This window comes from Diabrotica virgifera, chromosome 6, assembly GCF_917563875.1.
Source record: "Diabrotica virgifera virgifera chromosome 6, PGI_DIABVI_V3a".
NCBI lineage: Eukaryota > Metazoa > Arthropoda > Insecta > Coleoptera > Chrysomelidae > Diabrotica > Diabrotica virgifera.
Window position 1 is genome coordinate 133,931,183 of NC_065448.1, and position 21,811 is coordinate 133,952,993.

The following is a 21,811-nucleotide window of genomic DNA, read 5'->3' on the forward strand; positions in this document are numbered from 1 at the left end:
GTTAGTTCTACTTTTAATATTCTTTCGTTAATTGCCTCCCACGTGTTTACACTATTTATTAGCTTTTCATGTATTATGCATCCTATTCCGGCTGCAGCTCTTTGTTTATTGTCCACTCCGCTATATATCATCAAATGACCTTTATTAAGTTTAATTTCGCCTTTGCCTTTTTTCTTTGTTTCCGATACTGTTAGTATATCTAGTTGTGCTTGTTCAAATTCCTCTATTAAATCCTGTTCTTTTCCGTAAATACTTCGAATATTCCATGTTCCAATTTTCCATGTGCTCGCTCTTCCTTTTATCATATTTCGTTTTCCTTTTCTTATGCTGGTCGTCTCCATGTTTCCGTCCTGTATATGTTCCACTAGTTTTTTGAATTATCATGAAGAGTATTCGTACTTTCAATCGTATTTTTCTTTTTATTCCATATAAATTTTTCGCCATTTATAATTAATTTCTGGTACCCAATTACTACCTTTTTGTTCTGGTTTCTTTTATCTTTTGCTATTTCTTGTAGGCTTTTCTGGATTTTGTTCTCTTGTTCTGTTAAATCATGGCGTATAAATATTTTTTGGCCTTTGACGTGTCTTAGTTTGTGTTTATTTTTCATTACATCTGCTTTTTCTCGATTGTTCAGTTTTAGTACGCACATTGTTTCGTTTATTTTTGTCAATTTTTTCGCTTTAATAACAACTTGTAGCTTGTTTTCGACAAATTTTTCTATTTCTTCTTGCGCTTCTTCTTCATTGTCCCGTATTTTAAATCCACTTATAATTATGTTATTTTTCTTCTTGTATTTTTCGATGTTTTCGACTTTTTCTTCCAATTTTTCCAAATTTTCAACTTTCATCTTCAGTTCGTTAATTTCTTTCTTTAATTCAATATTTTCTTCTCTGAAAATTTTCAGTGTTTTTTTGTATTCTTGAAAATCATTTTTAATTTCTTTCAGATCTTTACGCATTTCCGACGTCAAATTTGTTATTAAATTTTTGATTTCGTCCCAGTCGCTCATCCTTATGTGGTTTGTATCACTCTGTATAAATATATCTGTGTGTGTATAACAATGTATTGTTGTTGTAAATAATCGAACGCTGACAGAGCGCAAAGCTACCCAACCCAATTCAACCTTGCGAAGGTCAAGAAGCTTATCCCTCTCAGCTTTTTCTGTTGTTTGTTTATCTTTCTTTATAACACTGTTTCACACAAATACGTATAAAGAATTATCTATTTATTTTATGCTAATTACAATCTAATGTTACCTGTAATTGTCTCAGTGAATGTAGTGTGGATGACTAAACTCGTACCGGCCCAATGTATGAACTTTGATACGGAGCGATCACACACACATGTACACACTATCACGGTTCAACCTAGACTCCAATATATATATATATATATATATATATATATATATATATATATTATGCAGAAAGTAAGCGATAAAAAACAGGTAATAGGTGGAATTTGCATGACCAGTTAAGGACTTGGAGTTCGCAGGCGGCATTTTTCTCCTAACCGAACACAGCACCCATATGCAAAAGAAGATCGACAAGCTTTCAAAATATTGAAAGACAAATAGAGGAGGTAGGTAGATAACTTTACATGTCTCGGATCAAATATGGAAAAAAACTCTCCGTAAATCAGATGTAGAAAAAATAATACTAACATGCGTATAACTCATTAAAGAAAATCTAAAAGACACGCGATATAATATATCAGAATTAACCAAAATCAAAATATTTAACAGCTGCATTAAGAGTATATTAGTGTATGGCGCAGAATCTTGGACAAAGGAAGAGAAAATCCTGAAAATATATTGGCCGGATAAAATAACAAACATAGATGAAGAAAAACAAAACAAGGGAAAATAACAGTCACGATTAAAAGAAGGAAATGGAAATTAATTGGACATACTCTAAGGAAAGACCGAAATAATACAACCAGACAAGCACTCGAATACTAACCAGACGAAGAAGAAGAGGAAGACCCGATAATCGCTGGAGAATAACTGTAACAAGAGATCATGAAGGAATTGGACTGAGATGAAGAGAAGTCAAACAGAGAGCGAGAAATAAAGAGGAATGGAAAAGACTTGTAGAGGAAATCTCGAAAGAATAAAACAGAAGAGGATGCGCTGATCCAGCCAATCAGTCATATTTCACTTTTGGCTAAGAAACGGAAGAGCGCCCAATACTCCATAAGAAGAAAAGGGAATAGAAAGAGAGAGAGAATGCCTGGAACAGCAACAGAGTTTATAGTCCTGTCACCAGGAGGGGTACAACGGCCTCCTTTATTCAGATGGACTTACCCAAGTTTTTTTCATGTTTTTTGACCCGAAGAACACGAATTTTTTGGGTAACAGTTGATCCGGATGTCGATAAGATTGTTATAAACAAAGAACTTGAGGAATTAGATAACAGCGATTTCTCGCAAAACAAAACATTTTTTTGTATTTTTTAGGTCATTCTAAGCAAAAATGTTCCTTCAAGTTTTTTCGTAGGATTAATAGTTATCGAGATAAACGCGGTTAAACTTTCAAAAAATCGAAAAATTGCAATTTTTGAACCCGAATAACTTTTGATCAAAAAATAAAAATAAGTAGCAATTCTGCTTACCGCATTTGAAAGCTTTAGTCAAATTATATCGGTTTTGATTATTTGCATTGCTAAAACTTAATTTTTTTTTATTGTTGAACAAAGCTATAAACACATAGTATTTCCCGTGCCTAATACATGCGTTTACATGCATGCTACGTAGAAATAGTCTCTCTTGCCCTTGCACCTACTCTACCTACTCGTTCGATTTTAAATGATAGATCATTGAAAACATCACTCAAGCACTAGGTGTTTATAGCGTTGTTTAACAATAAAAAAATTAATTTTTAGCAATGCAAATAATCAAAACCGATATAATTTGACTTGAACTTTCAAATTCGGTAAGCAGAACTGCCATTATATTTTTTAATCAAAAGATATTCGGGTTCAAAAATTGCAATTTTTCGATTTTTTGAAAGTTCAACCGCGTTTATCTCGAAAACTATGCAGCCTACGAAAAAACTTATTAAAACATTTTTTGCTTAAAATGACACAAAAAATACAAAAGCATGTTTTGTTTTCCGAGAAATTGCTGTTAAGTAATTCCTCAAGATCTTTGTTTATAACAATCTTATCGACATCCAGATCAACTGTTACCCAAAAAATCCGTATTCTACGGGTCAAAATACATAAAAAAAAACTTGGGTAAGTCCATCTGAATAAAGGAGGCCGTTGTACCCCCTGGCGACAGGACTATTATGACCGATATTCAAAACTCATTAAGTAAATATATGATACTATGAAACATCGCAAATAAAAACGTAAGGAAAAACAGAAAAAATAAAACTACAAAGCAGGGTTAGACAAGGAGATTCTATCTCACCCAAACTATTATGTTAGCTCTAGAAGATATGTTACGAACTTTGGAATGGGCAAATAAAAGAGGGACGATAGACGGCGAAAACCTAAACCATCTGAGATTTCCTGATGATGTTATGCTAATAGCAAAAGACAGAGAAGAATTGAAGGAAACACTATTAGACCTAAATACCAAATCAAAAGAAGTAGGATTAAAAATAAATCTAGCAAAAATTAAATATCTAACCAACAAATCTGTAGATATATCTGAGAATATAACTCTGGAAAATAATAGGTAATATAGAAAAGGTTGAGTAGTATATAAACTTCGGACAAAAAATCGAACTGTCAAAGCTTAACCTAAAGGCTCATTCAAATAGAAGGTACTCCTTAGCATGGGCAGCATTTAATTGATTACAAACAATATTAAAATCAAACGTACCCAATACTTTAAAGGCAAAAACCTTCTATCCGTACGTATTGACAGTTCTGAGATATGTATGGAACTGAAACTAGGGCTCTTAACAACAGTTTAGTCAATAAACTAAGTGACCCAGAGACCTATGGAACGGAGAATGTTCAACATTAAGCTCAGCGATTGCAAATTCAATGAAGAGACAAGACAATCAAAAGTAACAGATGTGATCCAGAAGGTTGCCATGTTAAAATGAAACTGGGCAGGTCACGTCGGAAGAATGGAAGGGGGAAGCGAATTCTCGTATGGCGACAAAGTGCTATCAAAAGAAGTAGAGGCAAAAACAGCAAACAGATATGAATGGACGCCTATGGGAGGCTTACATCCCACGATAGATGGAATAGCTGTTGATGATGATAATGACAAGTAGTACATAAATTTGAATAAAAAAATCCTTTATAAAAGGTAGGATTTATTAAAAAAAACCTTTCAAGAGCCACATCTACCACAGAACTTTTTCGCTCTAAGTAGAGCATCATCGGTGTTGTTACAGACGTCACATGCTGAACCACCAAAAATGCAAGGATAAAAACCTTTTAAATATTAACAATGTGTTAGTGACATTGTTAAAAAATCCAATAGATAGATAAAATCCGTATTGGCCTTTTGGCATTATATGACCCTCCACAAGGTACGTGGGTTGCGTAATTGCCAATATGTCTTCACATTAAGGAAGGTGCAAAGACATATTGTGCAACCCGCGTGCCTTGGGGGGGGGGGGGAATATAATTCCAAAAGTTCATATCCTTACGGATATTATCCATCTATTGGGTTTTCCAACAATAATGTAATTATAACAGATGTTGTTAATATTTAAAAGGTTTTTACCTTTATATTTTTGGTGGCTCAGCATGTGATGCCTGTAACAGCACTGATACTTAGAGCGAAAACTTTCTGTGATAGATATGGCCCTTTAAGGGCCATATCCCTTAAGCTCTAAGGGCCGTTTTTACAATAATTGAGATACGTAGCACCTAGTTTCTTGACCTGCAAATGAACTCAAGATATTTACAGATTTACTGTATAGAGTAAAATGAAATGCAAATTAAGCATGAGATTTCGAAAAGTTTGTTGGTAAATCTGATGACTGAGTGAGTTGTAACTATAGTCACAAAAAATGCGTAGAATCGAAAAAATTTCCAATCAAAAAGGAATCATCACCATCATTCTTTTTTTAACAAAAACGTGAATTTTTTGGCTCCAAATTACAGAACGTACCTAAACATTTTCTGCATTCAAGCTCACTGGCAGCAATATTTTCGTTTGCTGCTGTTTTATGCCAATTTTTCTGATAAGGGATGATCGAGGATAATTGTGACAAAACACACAAAACATTTTTCCAGGTGATTTTTATTTAGCGTATTGCATTTTTAGACATACTTCATAAGATTACAATTACAATTTAAAAGCTTATAGTCTAAGAGCTAGTGAACCCTCCGACTAACGGTCTTCCTGTAAGGCTAGAAATTTGTCTAGTGATAATTCATAGCACACCAAGGCTAAAAACCATGACCTGGCAGGCATCAGTCCTGCACGTGTATCTACCAGGTGAATCGAAAAGTGCATAGTTTGGGGGAAAAATAAACTTTCTCCTGCAAAGTTTAAATTTAAGTATGTGTTTGAGTAAGTCATTTAGAAGAAATGTGTACAATGCCAGGCGATTCTGAACAGCGTAAGACCTTACCAGGCGAGGGGAAAGATTAGGCTTTTTTCCTAAATTTATTTTTTTTTGTTCATTGTTAGGTTTAGTTTTAGATAGAATAGATCTCAATGTGGTTGTTGTTTTGAATGTTGTTGAAATGTTAAATTTATTTCCTATTGTTTTAAGTTTCTCGGATAATCCTTTTATATATGGTATTGATTTTTTCCTCGTATTATTTCTTGTGGATGTTATAGGATCCCGTTCTACGTTGTTCTGTTCCATTCGATCCAATCTTGACAATTCCTTATTTATAAACGATTTATATATTCTTTCTATCTAAAACTAAACCTAACAATGAACAAGAAAGAAGAAAGAATTGTGTTTATAAAGTACCTTGTGAATGCGAATTATTTTGTTTGCATCGAACAAAGTTTTTTTTAGATTTTTGAATCATTCCAAACAGCAAAGGTCTTTAGTGACTTTTCTCTTAGGTTAATAGTTTTTGACACATAAGCGATTAAAAAGTTTAAAAATTGCTGAATCGACCATTTTTAACCCTGAGTAGGACATTTAACTGAAAATTCCACACCTGTAATTTTGAACCAATCAAAATACGTTATTTTGACAGATCACCATGGCAACGGAGGTATTTTATCGGAAATTTTTTGCTCGTGGGGTACCCAACAGCGAATTATAGTGGAAATTTTTTGACGTTTACAATAACAGAACATTTTTGACAGACTGGTTTTTATTTGTTTACATAATTTAGTTTTGATTCATTTTCTATCAATTGTAGTTACTCAAAACTTATGTAAAATTGAAGAATATACTATTTTCTATCTTGAAATGGTATTCCCATGCAACTACAATGAGTAGAAATTACGAATTTGAAAGCCTAAATAATTGCTGACAAAGCTATGGCGCGCTATTAATCTGTTCATGCAGCTTTGGATTTTCAAATGCAAATTTGGTGTGGAATTTTCTTACCGAATACCACGCGAAGTCAAATTAATACCGGAAATTTTTTTTTTGATCATGAATATTTTTAGAAAATTTCCCTCGTCTGCGACTTGGGAAATTTTCAAAATATTCATGATCTCAAAAAAATTTCCGGAAATAATTTGACCTCTAGTGGTATTACTAGTGAAAATTTCAATGTTGCTAAGGTAGGTAAATATTCTTTATACGTCGATTGATGAAATCCCGAAGAGTTATTTACAATACAATATCGAAAACCCCCTTGTTTTTTAATTGCTAATCAAGCGGGCGCGACACTGTAGTATAAGTGAGGACGTTTGAGTTTGCATAAATTCATTATCTCGAGAATGGGCAAATTTGAAGAGAAATCCTCGGACAGGTCGATTTTTATTTTTAAATTGGGACTTTTTGGCATATGTATAATACCAGTGACGTCATCCATCTGGGCGTGATGACGTAATCAGTGATTTTGTGAATGGGAGTAGGGGTCGTGTGATACCTCATTTGAAAGGTTATTTAATTCCCTATTCAGTAATATAAACGATAACCTAATTATTCATACAAATGGTGTGCAAAAAATTTTTCTTCTTTTTGTGTAAATTTATTTAATAATTTTTTTTGTACGCCGTGTATAAATAATTATATTTATGTTTATATTTCTGAATAGAGAATTAAATAACCTTTCAAATGAGCTATCACACGACCCCTACTACCATTCGAAAAAATCATCGATTACGTCATCACGCCCAGATGGATGACGTCACTAGTATTATATATATGCCAAAAAATCCCAATTTAAAAATAAAAATCGACCTGTCCGAGGATTTCTCTTAAAATTTTCCCATTCTTGAGATAATGAATTTATGCAAACTCAAACGTCCTCACTTATACTAGTGTCGCGCCCGCTTGATTAGCAATTAAAAAACAAGGGGGTTTTCGATATTGTATTACAAAAAAACTCTTCAGGATTTCATCAATAGATGTTTAAATAATATCTACCTACCTTGGCAACATTGAAATTTTCAGTTAAATGTCCGATTCAGGGTTAAAAATGACCGATCCCGCGATTTTTTAATTATTTAATCGCTTAATATGTCAAAAACTATTCACCTAAGAGAAAAGTCACTAAAGACCTTTTCGGTTTGGAATGATTCAAAAAACCTAAAAAAAACTTTGTTCGATACAAAAAAAATAATTTTAGGAAAAAAGCCTAATCTTTCCCCTCGCCTCGCAAGGTCTTATGCTGTTCAGAATCGCCTGGCAGTGTACACATTTCTTCTAAATGACTTACTTAAACACATACTTAAATTTAAACTTTACAGGAGAAAGTTTATTTTTCCCCTAAACTATGCACTTTTCGATTCACCTGGTAGCTACACGTGCATTGCTAATGCCTGCCAGGTCATGATTTTTAGCCTTGGTGTGCTCTGAATTATCATTATACAAATTTCTAGCCTTACAGAAAGACCGTTAGTCGGAGGGTTCACTAAGCTCTTAGACTATTACAAACTACCATTTATTAAGTTAAAATTGACTAGATATTAAAAATACTGGATCATGCCCAATTCATACACATCTAGTAACTGTTTCAATTAGAATCAAACAATTTTATCCATAGCGCTGTATAACTAGTCTTTTTTAAACAACGGCTTGGCTATCTGACCGACTGTTAGTCGTATTTACCTATACAAATTTTACGATTGCTCGGGTATTTTTAATCCACGTACATAATTGATATAAAAGCTTTGAGGATTCTAGTGACATACCTACGTTTATAGCTGAAATGTATTTTTCCACCTACCTCTACCGAAAGTATACTTTTCCGGACCTGATTGTAGGGAGCAAAGTTGTACTTTTCCTCCCTATGGAGGAAAAGTAAAAATGACGTCATGGTATTTCATTCATAAAATATAACTTATTGACGCCCTGTACAATATCTATTTTCTATTACGTAAGTATCTATACATTTTAACGTTTATTTAAAAACACTCTGTATTTTGCAGAATAGTAAAAAACAGTAAATTGTTATTCTGATTTAACAATGTTTACATTAATAATTTGACTTATATTTGACAGTTGACAGTTATATTGTACCTACTTGTTAGTTTTATTTCTAATAAATTTTGTTGATTAGTTACATAAATAAATAAGGTAAAAATGAAAAAATGACTTATTTGAGGAAGGTGGAAAAACCATATGTATAACATGGGAGTAAAGTGCCTTTTCCTCCCTTGAATGATTACTGCCCTCCGCTACGCGTCGGGCAGTAAACTTCATTCTCGGGAGGAAAAGTAGCACTTTCCTTCCTTGTTATACAAATAGCTATTATTTTTATAATACAAATTTTGATTAGTTTGACCTGCTTTTCTAAATATTATTTTTTACTTAATAACTTTAATTGCTTAAAAATATGTAGGTACATACTTAATAGTGATGTTGATTATAGTTACTTTCGAGTATTCGTTATACAGCGTTACTTTTGTATAAAGTAATCATTTACAGTATTCGTTACTTTGATTACTTTTGTATTTGTGTACCGGTAATCATATCGAGAATCGTATTTCTCAGCAGGTAGGTATTTTGTATAGGTATTCCGATATAACAACGACCTTCACCGATCTGTTTAACGGATAAAAATGATTTGATTACTATTATTACTTTTGTTATTTTTGTATTTGAGTACCGGTAATCATATCGAGAATCGTATTTCTCAGCAGGTAGGTATTTTGTATAGGTATTCCGATATAACAACGACCTTCACCGATCTATTTTTACTCGCTCTGATACGATTGGTACGAAGTAATCAGAGTAATCAAAGTAACTATTAATAATCGTTACTTTCGGTATTCGTAAGTAATGAGTACTTTGCAACGAATAGATACTTTTTCATAGAAAATATCCAGGTGGGAATCCTGTGGCACACCGGATAGAGCTAGATATTCATCAGACATAGTAACTCTCAATTTCACCCTATAACAGCGATAAGAAAAATAAGAAACACGCCTGTTAAGAACACATTGTGCACTTTTTGGACGGGGAAAACGTATTAAATTAGCGACCGTCATCGCTTCGACGAAATAAATTTTTGAACTGAAAATTTTTTTAGGGACATTGTGCACTTTTTGGATGGGAAAAAGTATTAAATTAGCGACCGTCATCGCGAAAATCATCGCTTCGACGAAATAAATATTTGAAGTGAAAACTTCTTGAGGGATGTTGTGCACTTTTTGGAGGGGGAAAAAGTATTAAATTAGGGAAGGTCATCACTTCGCTGAAATAAATTGTGTGCATATATAAATTACGTGTATGTATGCATAAATAGCATAGGGCATACGCATCGCGTATATGATATAGGTAATAGCACTTCTTTTTGAATGGGGAAAAAGCATTGAGTCCGTCATCTATTTACTATAAGAAGTTTTCACTTCTGTCGGCACTCCCACGAGTGCCTTCAATTTTTTTTTCATTAATTTGTAGGTCAATAAGTGATCTATGTACACAAATAGACACATAAACAATTGAAGTACAATGCTACATGCTCACTTGGATCAATTTAAAGACAACTTGGGTGCATATTCAGAAGAGCAAGGGGAACGCTTTCAACAAGATGTAATGAACTTCGAAACAACTGTATCAAGGAAAATACAATGATGAGAACATGATGGGTATAACTACGTTTGGGGGCTCCTACGAGACAGTCCTTGTCAGGCACGTAGTCAAAGGGGGGTCCGGACCCCTCCTAAAACTGTCTCGGCTTTGGCACTAAAGCGGCAAGTTTATCCCCAAGTTATTATTATTATGTTTGAAAAAGTAAAACGAAATTATAATTATTTTTTACTAGGATTAAGTATTTGTTTTTATTCAGTGTCCGTTTCAACATATATCCAGTTTAAAAATCAGATTTATTACGAGGAAAAGTATTCTATCAACATTTTAAATTCTTTTACCTGGATTTGCCTCTACAGAAAAAGCAAAATTGTTAGAAAATTTGTCTGCCTATTACTCCCACGACATTTCTCTTACAGGAATAAAAGCTGAATATATGTTATGGTATAACTGTAAAACAATATCATCTTTGGAACCAAATTCCGAAAGTCTCCGCGTAATGAACATTGTAATAAAGATTTTTTTACAAAAATTTACAAATTCTTTACAATTTTGGCAACTATCCCGGTTACAACGGCCAGTGTAAAACGTTAGTTCTCAATAATGAATCGAGTAAAAACTTCACCCGGAAACAAGATGGGAAACGAAAGCGAAAGACTCATTTTATTGGCTCTTTGGTCCGTTCATTGGAATGTTGAGTTAAAGCCAAGTACATTTTTTATCAAATAACTAAAAATTACTGGATCGACAACTGAATAGAAGACCAGATGTACTCTTTTCTATGGAATCCTATATTTCGTTATACATAGTAGTCTCTAACATCATCATCTTCTTCTTTAGCCCATTTCTATCCAGCTTTGGACATAGGTCTTCACCAAATCTTTCCATATAATCTGTCCTTGGCTCGCTTTTCCAGTGAGTTCCTGTAGCTTATACAATATCGTCCTTTCATCGCATCTGAGGTCTTCCTAGAGTTCTTCTTCCTATCACGGCCTCCAGTTTTGTATTGTAGCATTCGATCTTTTATCTTCCTGTCTCGCATTGTGACCCGCAATTCTCCACTTTAACCCTGTTATAATATAACATGTCATCATGTTCATAGTCATCACATATTATGTGATGACTAACATCATCAGAGACGAAATGATATTAAAGATACAATGGTGAAATTAGGTGAAATTTGAAAAATTTTACCGTCTAATCTAACAAAAAATTTGAGTTGTAATAATACTCTGGGCTAAATAGCAAAATTCATGGAAAAGTTATTTACCAGCAATTCTATTGCTGGAATCGAATTATAAGATCCTATATATTAATAATATAGGTATGCAAAGTCCGCAGATAGTGTGCTACTTTTTTTATAAACAAAATGGCGCCGACAAATCGTATTTTTTTCAATTATTGCTCTATAACTTCGAAGATTTTAACTTTACAACCAAAACAGCTTAATAAAAATTCACCGCAATTAAATTCTGCATAGAGATATGTTTTTCACGATTTGCTCCGACGAAAATTTTCCTCGGAAAATGCGGGTTTTCCTAACAAAAACTCTAATTTTCAAATAAAGTTTTAGGTAAGTAATTATTAATCAATAATTAAATAACTTAGTGACATCAAAGCTTTTTTGGTATAGATTGTAATTCCAGAAGCCGGTGAAAATTAAACGAATATTTTAGCAACAATTCAATTGTTAATTAACAAATTACGATCGCAATAATAAACAAAATAATCATGATACATTGATCAAACTTATAAAGATTATAAAGATGAGATGCTTATTTAATATTTTATCGACAAAATATAAATTTTTCTTTTTTTTTGCATAATCTTTAAATTTTGAAAAAAAAATAGTTATAATACGCTGGTCTAATTAGTAAAGTACAAAGAAAGGTTATTTACCAGCAATTTTATTGCTGGAATCGAATTATAAGATCCTATATATTATTAATATAGGTATGCAAAGTCCGCATATAGTGTGCTACTTTTTTTATAAACAAAATGGCGCCGACAAATCTTATTTTTTTCAATTATTGCTCTATAACTCCGAAGATTTTAACTTTATACCAAAAACACTCAAATAAAAATTCACCCCAATTTAATTCTGCATAGAGACATGTTTTTCCCGATTTGCTCCGACGAAAATTTTCCTCGGAAAATGTGGGTTTTCCCAACAAAATCTCGAATTTTCAAATAAATTTTTTGGGCCAGTAATTATTTATCAATAATTATATAGCTTGGTGAAACAACAGCTTTCTTGTTATAGATTATAAATTCAGAAGCCGGTGAAAATGAAACGAATATTTTAGCAACAATTCAATTGTTAATTAACAATTTACAGTCGCAATAACAACCAAAATAATCATGAGACATTGATCAAACTTAGAAAGATTATAAAGGTGTGATGCCTATTTAATATTTTGTCGACAAAATATAAATTTTTCATTTTTTTGCATAATCTTTAAATGTTTAAAAAAAATTGTTATAAACAAATTAACATTTCTCAGAAATTGTTCATTATATTCTAATTTAAAAAAATACTTAAAATGCGTATTTCATAGGTCTTGAAAATGAATGCTTTAAAAAAATTTTCCAACCATTTGCAAAAAAGTTATGAAACAGCAAAGTAAATATACGAAATCTTCGTTGTTTATAATTAGTTTTAATTGTTTCAAAGCTTAAAAGTGAGTCTATGGTACAACCTAATTACTCACAAAGAATGTCAAAAATTACTGCAATGGTTATATTTTAATCAAAGATTCAAAACACTTTTTTTTGTAATTTTTAGCGCAAACGTAGGCCTGATACAGAGTCGGAGCTAAAATGTTCACTCGAAGCGACTGACACGCAGCATGCATTATGTATTAAAACTGTACATCACGCGGCCGGTTGTCGCTCCGAGTGAAAATGTTAGCTACAGTACTGTGTTACTCTACTTTCGCGCGTCTAAATTACAAAAAAATATATTTATAATCTTTAATTAAAATATAACTATTAAACTGATAATCGATATTTTTCTGTAAATAATTAGCTTGTACTTTAAACTCACTTCTACGCTTTGAAAGAATTAAAAAAAAGTATAAACACAGTAGTAATCGTATAATTACTTTGCTGTTTCATAACTTTTTTACAAATGGTTGCAAAAAAGTTTTAAAGCATTCATTTTAAAGATATTTAAAATGCCCATTTTAGCTATTTTTTTTAAATTATAATATAATAAAAACTTTCTGAGAAACGTTAATTTGTTTATAACTATTTTTTTTAAACATTTAAAGATTATGCAAAAAAATAAAAAATTCATATTTTGTCGACAAAATATTAAATAGGCATCTCATCTTTATAAGATTTCAAAGCTTGATCAGTGTATCATAATTATTTTGGTTATTATTGCGACCGTAAATTATTAATTTACAATTGAATTGTTGCTAAAATATTCGTTTAATTTTCATCAGCTTCTGGAACTATACTCTAAACCAAAAAGGCTTTTAAGTCACCAAATTATTTAATTATTGGTAGATAATTACTTATCTAAAACTTTATTTGAAAATTAAAGATTTTGATGGGAAAACCCGCATTTTCCGAGGAAAATTTTCGTCGAAGCAGATCTGAAAAAACGCGTTTCTATGCAGAATTTAATCACGGTGAATTTTTATTTGAGTGTTTTTGTTTTAAAGTTAAAATCTTCGGAGTTATAGAGCAATAATTGAAAAAAACACGATTTTCGTGCGCCATTTTGTTTATAAAAAAAGTAGCACACTATCTGCGGACTTTGCATACCTATATTATTAATATATAGGATCTTATAATTCGATTCCAGCGCTGGTAAATAACTTTTCCCAAAAATGGCCTATTCTCCGATAATCAGCCCAGACTATAAATAATCATTTCGTTGTGAATCGAAACAAGATCAGTCTTATTTTAGTTAGTTCAGAGAGCGCCAAAAGTGCTTTTACTAGTTTCGACTCTTGTTAGTCTCTTCACAGAACACATATTTGATTCTCTCTGAACCACTAAAATTCTGGCTGTCAGCATCTACCCACACACGAAAGATTATGATGATATGGATGCCGTGGTGGCATCTGCTAAAGACGAACGAAAGTTTTACTTCCAATATTAACAATATTAAAAATAAAACTATCAGAACTAATCTTCTGGTTACACCCTTCGTGGCTTCTAAAATTTGCAAGCCAACGAATCGCCGGAGTAAAGATGAGGGAGATCTATCAAGTTGCATCTCATCACCCGCCTGTCCAGCACGGCAAAATTTAAATAAAGATTAGTTCCCAAACGCTCAGAATAGGAGTAGAACTAATAAAAATAATAAATAGTCATTTCGTTGTGAATCGAAACAAGAGCAGTCTTATTTTAGTTAGTTCAGAGAGCGCCAAAATTTAAGTTATGTTTGGACCCCCCTCAAGCACATTTCCTTGCTACGTGCCTGGTCCTTGTTTACACAATATAAATATTAAACCTATTCATTTTTTAAAGATTTTTTGTATTTATGGGTTTCACATTTTTTCTTTTTTTAGTTAGGCATAAGTAATCAAATTCAGAGGTACAGAACTCAGACTATTCATGCTGACCTGTGTAATTAACGGTACGATTGAGAAACCTACAAATATGTTGGTACAACAATAAACCACACCAACAATAGGGAACTTGCATAAAGTTTTAAATTCGAAAAAAAAATGCTATAAATCACAACAGAATATAATTTAGAACATATAAATATGTATGTCAAATAAAAGAAACCTATGTACATCAAATAAAAGTTTTTTTGTCTTTCGTTTGGCCACTAAAGACGATTAAAATCGAAAGAAAATTCAAATTATAGCAGGCAGACCGAAACGCGCCCTCATTGGTCGTGACTTCATATTATTATAGTATTTTTATGTCCTGATGTCCATTAATTCATTAGGTTTGGCATTATTCATGACTATAAATATTTTGATAGTTGCTATTTCTGACTCGAGTGTTTTTGTTAAGACATATTATTACGACATACGATAAATGTCATTATAAAATATAATGATGTGACGTCACAAGTGCTTTTTGTGTCGTTTGAAATGGTTTAAATTAAATACTTGGAGGGACCGCAGACGTTCGGATACAATTAGCGTCTCTTTGCAAAGACAATGACGTCGACTTTGCAAAGTAACAAGACACTTACTCAACACACACACTACACATGACACTAGGTACCTAATTTCAAAATTACCATACCTACCATGCCAATGGCCATTAGTTGTCGAGGCATTAGCTAAATAAAAAAAATTAAATACACAGATTTTAAATTTGCACTTCTAGATTATTTGAGGACCCTAAAAGTGTGAAAGATATTTTTTTTTATTTATTTGCTAAGTGTTAGAATCTGGTCTTTGACCAATGAGTAACTTTTTATCTATCCTATCCTATTAACTACTTAATATCTAAGAGTCACCCCATGACGTCTTCTTAGTTGTCTTTATTATTACTGGCGCACTTTTTGCTTGCGCGCTATCACACAAAGCGCTGCTTTTCACTTTATCACGCACTACACCAACACGTTGCTTGCACATTAGTCGCGCAATGCTCCGCTATTAGGTTTTTCGCACACTACACCAACTCGTGAGGTTTGGTCCTCTTCAGTCTTCTTTTCTGGTTTGAGTTGTCCAGGAGCTGGATGGCCTCAATATTTTCGTGAAGAAGTCTTTTTTCATGAGTTTCTGCTCGTTTTTGGATTTCTTTGTCGACGGGCTAAATTCGTAGATCCTTGTGGAGGTCGTCATTACGGATGTACCAGGGTGCGTTAACTATGCCCCTTAATACTTTGTTTTGAAAAGTTTGTCTTTTTGTACATCCCCATAGTTGGATGCCATACGTCCATACTGGTTTTATAACTTGTTTGTAGATTAGCATCTTGTTATACGTTGACAACCCTGAGTATCTTCCCAGTAGCCAGTACAATTTTTTATATTTGATATTTAATTATTCCTTCTTTTTCTTTACATGGGCTTTCCAGCGAAGCTTCGTGTCTAGGGTTAAGCCCAAGTATATGGCTGTGTTGGCATAAGGAATGTCTTGTCCATTAATTTTTATTGGTGCGTACAGAATTTTTTTATTAGTGAAATCAAAATGTACCGATTTGCTTTCATTCAATGTAATGTTCCACGTCTTAGTCCATTTTTGGAATTTGCTCATCGCATTTTGTAGTTTATTGGCTGTTTCTACGTTATCTTTACCTACTGCTAATATGGCGGTGTCGTCGGCAAAGGTAGCTAAACAGTAGTTATCGAATTCTGGTAGATCACATGTATAAGGGAGATATAGGACCGGGCCCAATACGCTACCCTGGGGGACTCCGGCTTTTATTTCTTTAAGTTCAGAATAAGCATCATCTTGCTTGATTCTGAAATATCTATCAGTTAAGTACGATTTAATTATGCTGTGTATGATTTTGGAAGAATAGTCTCTAATTTATGAAATAGTCCTTCATGCCAAACTCTGTCAAATGCCTGGGCAACATCTAAGAATAAAGCTGAACAAACTTTTCTTTCCTCTAGTGCAGTGATTCTCAACCTGTGGGGCGCGCTTTTAGCAATGGGGGGGGGGGCGTGAAAATATAAAAAAAAACACCTAAAACATTGACTAATTTACTAAAATCAAAGCAAAACAAAATTCTGACAAAAAAATAAAATACCCATGAACAAGGAGCTATACATAGTTATGAGCACTGAATACTAAATCAACAAGTTTAATGTAAATTAGTGACTTCCTTGGACCTGTTTTGCAGAGCAAAGCTTATCGAAGCAGGGTGTAATATTAGAAATAGACGCTCTCAGTCCTATATTTAGCTGCGATCTATATTTGCGTCTTTAAAGCAGCCATCGCGGAAAATCCTGTTTCGCATAGGTAGGATGGTGAAAACGGTAAGAGTATACGGAACGCTCTGGTTTTCAGTGTAGAAAACTCATCATTTACCTCTGCCCAAAATTCAAAGAGGGATCTAATATTAAACTGTTTCTTGATTTCGGCATTTGCTGTGAAGTCTATAAAGGTTTCTTCTTCTGCAGTAGAGAGCTCTTCGGGTGTAATTTGAAACGGATTCCCGACCCATATACAGTCGGAAAAATGAAAGAATACCCATGAACGAACATATAAAACACGCTGTATTTTCCTGTCGCCCTGTCACAAAGAAAATTGCCCAACGCAAGTACATGTAATAATAATTATTACATGTGCTTTAGCTGGCCAATTTTTTGTATGACACGGTGACAGGAAAATACAGCGTGTTTTATATGTTCGTTTATGGGTATTCTTTCATTTTTCCTACTGTAACTATTACGTACATATTAATTGGTCGTCGACAAAAAAGTATCTTTTAAAAATTTTTGTCAGCATTGCTAAACGATTTTCAATGGTTACAAAAACAACTTTCACGTGTTGTTCTTCAACCTGGTAACTTTTAAAACATTCATCCACATTTTCAAATATTTTTAGGTTTTTTGCTTTAAATTTCTGCTCCACAATTTCAATTTTCTACGGAAAGCGTTAACTTTATCATTAGTATCAAATATATGTGTATTGGCCCCTTGAAGTTGTGAGTTCAAAATATTTAGTTTCTCGAATATATCAACCAAGTAACTCAATTTCATCAAAAATAAACCATCGTGAAACATCTTGGCTTGCGGCCTCTTTTCTTCTTCTAGAAAAATGGCGATTTCATGTCATATTTCAAAACACGTTGTAAAAATTTCCCACGTAATAACCATCTTGCCTCACAATAAAATAATAATGCTGAATGTACCGCATCCATATCTTTGCAAAGTACAGAATAGATTCTAGTTTTCAAAGGTCTCATTTTTATGTAGATAATTAACTATTGTTACAACCGTAGTTAGCACAATATTCAAGCCAGAGCTTCTCTGTTGATCATACAGTGTCTCTATTTTTGCTTCATTTATATAATCATTTAACATAGCAAATAATGCAAGCGACTTTGCTATCAATTCTATTGGTTTGCAGAAAAGTAGTTCTAATACTGTTCTGCCATCACAAAATCGAACGTAGGCAATAAAATGAGCATATTTATTGCTACTGTTGCCTCATCAAGCTGAATCGAAAACAGCTTTTCACGCAACTTCCTGATTACCTGATCCTGTACATATTCAGCTATATCACCAATTCGGCGGGCAACACCCAAGTAGCAATTTGTCGACGCGACAACGTTGTCTACCGCGTGGCAACGTTTTGTTACAACGTTGTTATTGCCTAGAAGACGACCCAATTCTGCACTAATTTGGTGGACGATTTTTGAGTTGTTTTGACGTTGCCTAGGCAACCTTAAGCGTTGCATAAGACAACTGAAGCGACTATAAAAAGTGCCTGCGTGCAATGGTTGCTCAAAGAGTCGGACTGGTTATGTTTTTTTACCTATATAAAAAGTAAACTATTTTGACATCATATCAGGTATTTAAATTTATATAATTACATAAATAAGGACTTAAACAAAATTACCTGATGTGAAATTTATAAACGCATCTCAGATTACCGTCAAATATGGATATTCCACCTTTAAAAAACACACGCGCTCATTTTTATCACCTTTTTAACAAAAAATATGTAAATTTAAAAAATCTAATTTTAATATAAAAGCCAGAATTTATGTTAAAGATGTTTTGTATAAATTTAATGTATTGATGGTGCTTTTAAAGGTATTAGAAAATGCCTGCATTTTTTATATTTTGTGTTTTTATTTTCTTTACATCCCAAAAAAACCAAAATGGTGCATTAAACAACATTACCAATATTACTTAAAATATACCTTATTACCAACCATAGACGGATGACACAACCGAGAAGTCCAATCGCCGACCAAACACGGCCTGGACCGACTATCCCAACCACTTTAGAACGCACTCTCTTATTGGGTGACAGAGGTCATGTGACCAGTGCAATGAAGTGCATCATTCTCCTTAACAGCGTTGCCACATTTAGTAGATATCTACTGTTTTGGTATATTTTTGATATTATTTAAAAAATTCTAGTAGGCAATGTTTTTTATTAGATGTTTGGTATATTTCAATATTTTGTTATCACTCAAATAAAATTTGCTTTTTAATAGTATTCACCCCATTTCTAAATTAATTTTCAGACATTTTGTTACAATTTCCCAATGTCATTACCGAAAATAAGATTCAGGACGTAGATGATGATAATAGATGGACAGAGAATAGACAAGGCGGAAACGGCGGGTTCGTTGGGAAAATATTTCCATGAGATATTTTTGCATAATCACATTCGTGAGACATCCCAGAATAAGGTTCAAGATGTCGCCCACGAGAAAAGTGGGCCAATTTTTTTTTAACAATTTTTTTTTTAATCAAATTGCAAAAATAAATATTTTGGCCCGGACTAATTTTTTTTTTAGATTTTTTGGACCATTCTGGACAAAAAAGGTCTCTTATAATTTTTCTCTAAAGTTGATCTTTTTCGAGTTAGAAGCAAGTTAAAATTTGAAAAACGCGAAAATGGCCATTTTTAAGGCCTAATAAGTCGGTCAAAAATTATTATTTTGAAAGTCAGAAAGTGACTAAATCAAAGTTTAAAGTCACCGTTACATGATCCCGAAGAAATCTGTTTCATTAATTTACTACTAAGCTGTTATTTTTAATTAATAACAATGACTGGTTGTATCGTATTGACGCTGCTGTAAATGTGAGTGCGAGGACTGCTGGAATAGCTTCTCTCTCGCACTCAGCATTTACAGCCCCGCACACGTGAATGGCGCTTATTATTATTACTTAAAAATAACAGCTTAGTAATAAAATAATGACTAAAATTTCTTCAGGATCTTGTAGGGGGGGCTTCAAACTTTGATTTAGTCATATATTGACTTTCATAATAATAACTTTTAACCGAGTTATTAAGCCTTGAAAATCGCCATTTTTCGTTTTTTTCAATTTTAAATTGCTTATAAGTCGAAAACGATCAACTTTAGAGAAAAATTATTAGAGACCTTTTTTGTCCAGAATGGTCCAAAAAATTAAAGAAAAAATTGCTCGGGCCAAAAATATTGATTCTTGCAATTTGATTAAAAAAAAAGTGTTAAAAAAAAATTGGCCCACTTTTCACTTGGGCGACTTCTTGAACCTTATTCTGGGATGTCTCACGAATGTGATTATGCAAAAAAATTTCATGGGAATATTTTTCCCTTCGAACCCGCCGTTTTCGCCTTGTCTAAAAATGAAACTGGTAAATACCAGATCTAAATAAAGAAATCTTCATATAATTGGTTTGGAGAATTTTCAAAATGATTGTAACGCTCGGTTTCATAATCAGTTTTTTAAATTTTAAGTAAGTTGGTACCTCTACCTTTATCACAATTCATATATGGGTAAATGTCAACTTTAAAGTGAACTTTACTTAGGGCCGGTTGCTCGAACGCTAATCAACAATGATCATTATCAAATATTTAATTACTCTCACCAAAACTGTCAATGTCAACTTTGTTTGGGTTGCTGAAAACATAATTAATTACAATTATCAGATTTATTATTAATTATGTTAATAATTATTGTTATATTAATTGATTATAGACTCCACAGACTTTTTAACAACCCAAACAAAGTTGACATTGACAGTAAATAATTATTTGATAATGATCATTGTTGATTAGCGTTCGAACAACCGGCCCTAAATGTTTACTTTAAGTATTATGAAATCGGGCGATTTTGACAGGTAACCGTTAACACAGATTTTACTGTATTTACAGGGCCTAAAAAGAATCTACTGATTTCTATTGATTTTTTGAAAGCAAAACTACTATCCGCTGCAAGATAATTCGGATGGAATTCAGACAAGTACAAAAAGTACATATTTTGTCGGAGTTTCAGCCAAATTATCTTGCAACGGATATAGTACTGAAAGAGTAAGAACTGGCCTGGCAACCCTGTCTAGCAAAGCTGATACAAAGATTAGAGCTTATCAAATCTACTGATAAAACAATGGACAATGGAGAAACCAGCTAATAAAAAACAAATAAACAGGTTGTTAAATAAATCGAAAATTTCCAGCAAAATAAAATATAAAATAATAAGAAAAAAGTAAGGTTATAAAGTAAATTCTTTTTTTGCTCCTGAAGTTGCCGTAAACGTGTCACACATCTTATAGAACTATACGTAAAGGCCCTGGGGTCGTGAGAGACAACTACCTAGTCGGCCAGAAAACCCATGGGCGTAAATTAGTTTGGCATTATAACGTTTTTAAGTAGTTGCGATTGTTGAAAAAACTTGACTGTGATATGGAGTTGTCACAATAGTAATAACTTAGTTGCCCATATAACTAAAGATATTACTTAACGTTGTAACATCGTAATGTCAGTCGGGTTAGGGGTCGTTGGCCGAAACAACTGAAAATGCTCTCGGGCAACGTTATATACAGTGCATTTGTTTGTACTGACAACCAATGCGTCGAAAAATTGCTACTTGGGCAGTATCATTTGATAGAGGTATAAACTCCAATTTTTTAACAACAGTGGATCCAAACACAGTTTTTACAATTTTGATTGCAGTTGGTAATATAAGATCTTCACCAATAGTGTTAGGCTTGTTAGATCTGGCTATTTAATATCAGACTTTATAAGAGGCAAGTAAAACTATTTCATTCACAGTCAAAGTTTTTATTAAAACTAATTTTTGCTTTTCACGCCATTTTAATTTTAACTCGAAGAATTCTCGGGGT

The 21,811-nt window shown here is 32.9% G+C and overlaps 1 protein-coding gene across 1 annotated transcript; it reads right to left on the minus strand.

Annotated features, from left to right (window-relative positions):
• Positions 1-364: 364 nt before the first annotated feature.
• On the minus strand, positions 365-1,012 carry LOC126886197 (uncharacterized). The gene has a single exon (XM_050653056.1). It carries the CDS (start codon positions 1,010-1,012, stop codon positions 365-367), a length of 648 nt encoding a protein of 215 aa, XP_050509013.1.
• Positions 1,013-21,811: the final 20,799 nt, after the last annotated feature.

Bases quoted from the DNA above. Each gene is read 5' to 3' on its own strand.
- LOC126886197 (XM_050653056.1), bottom strand. From the start codon at position 1,012: ATGAGCGACTGGGACGAAATCAAAAATTTAATAACAAATTTGACGTCG.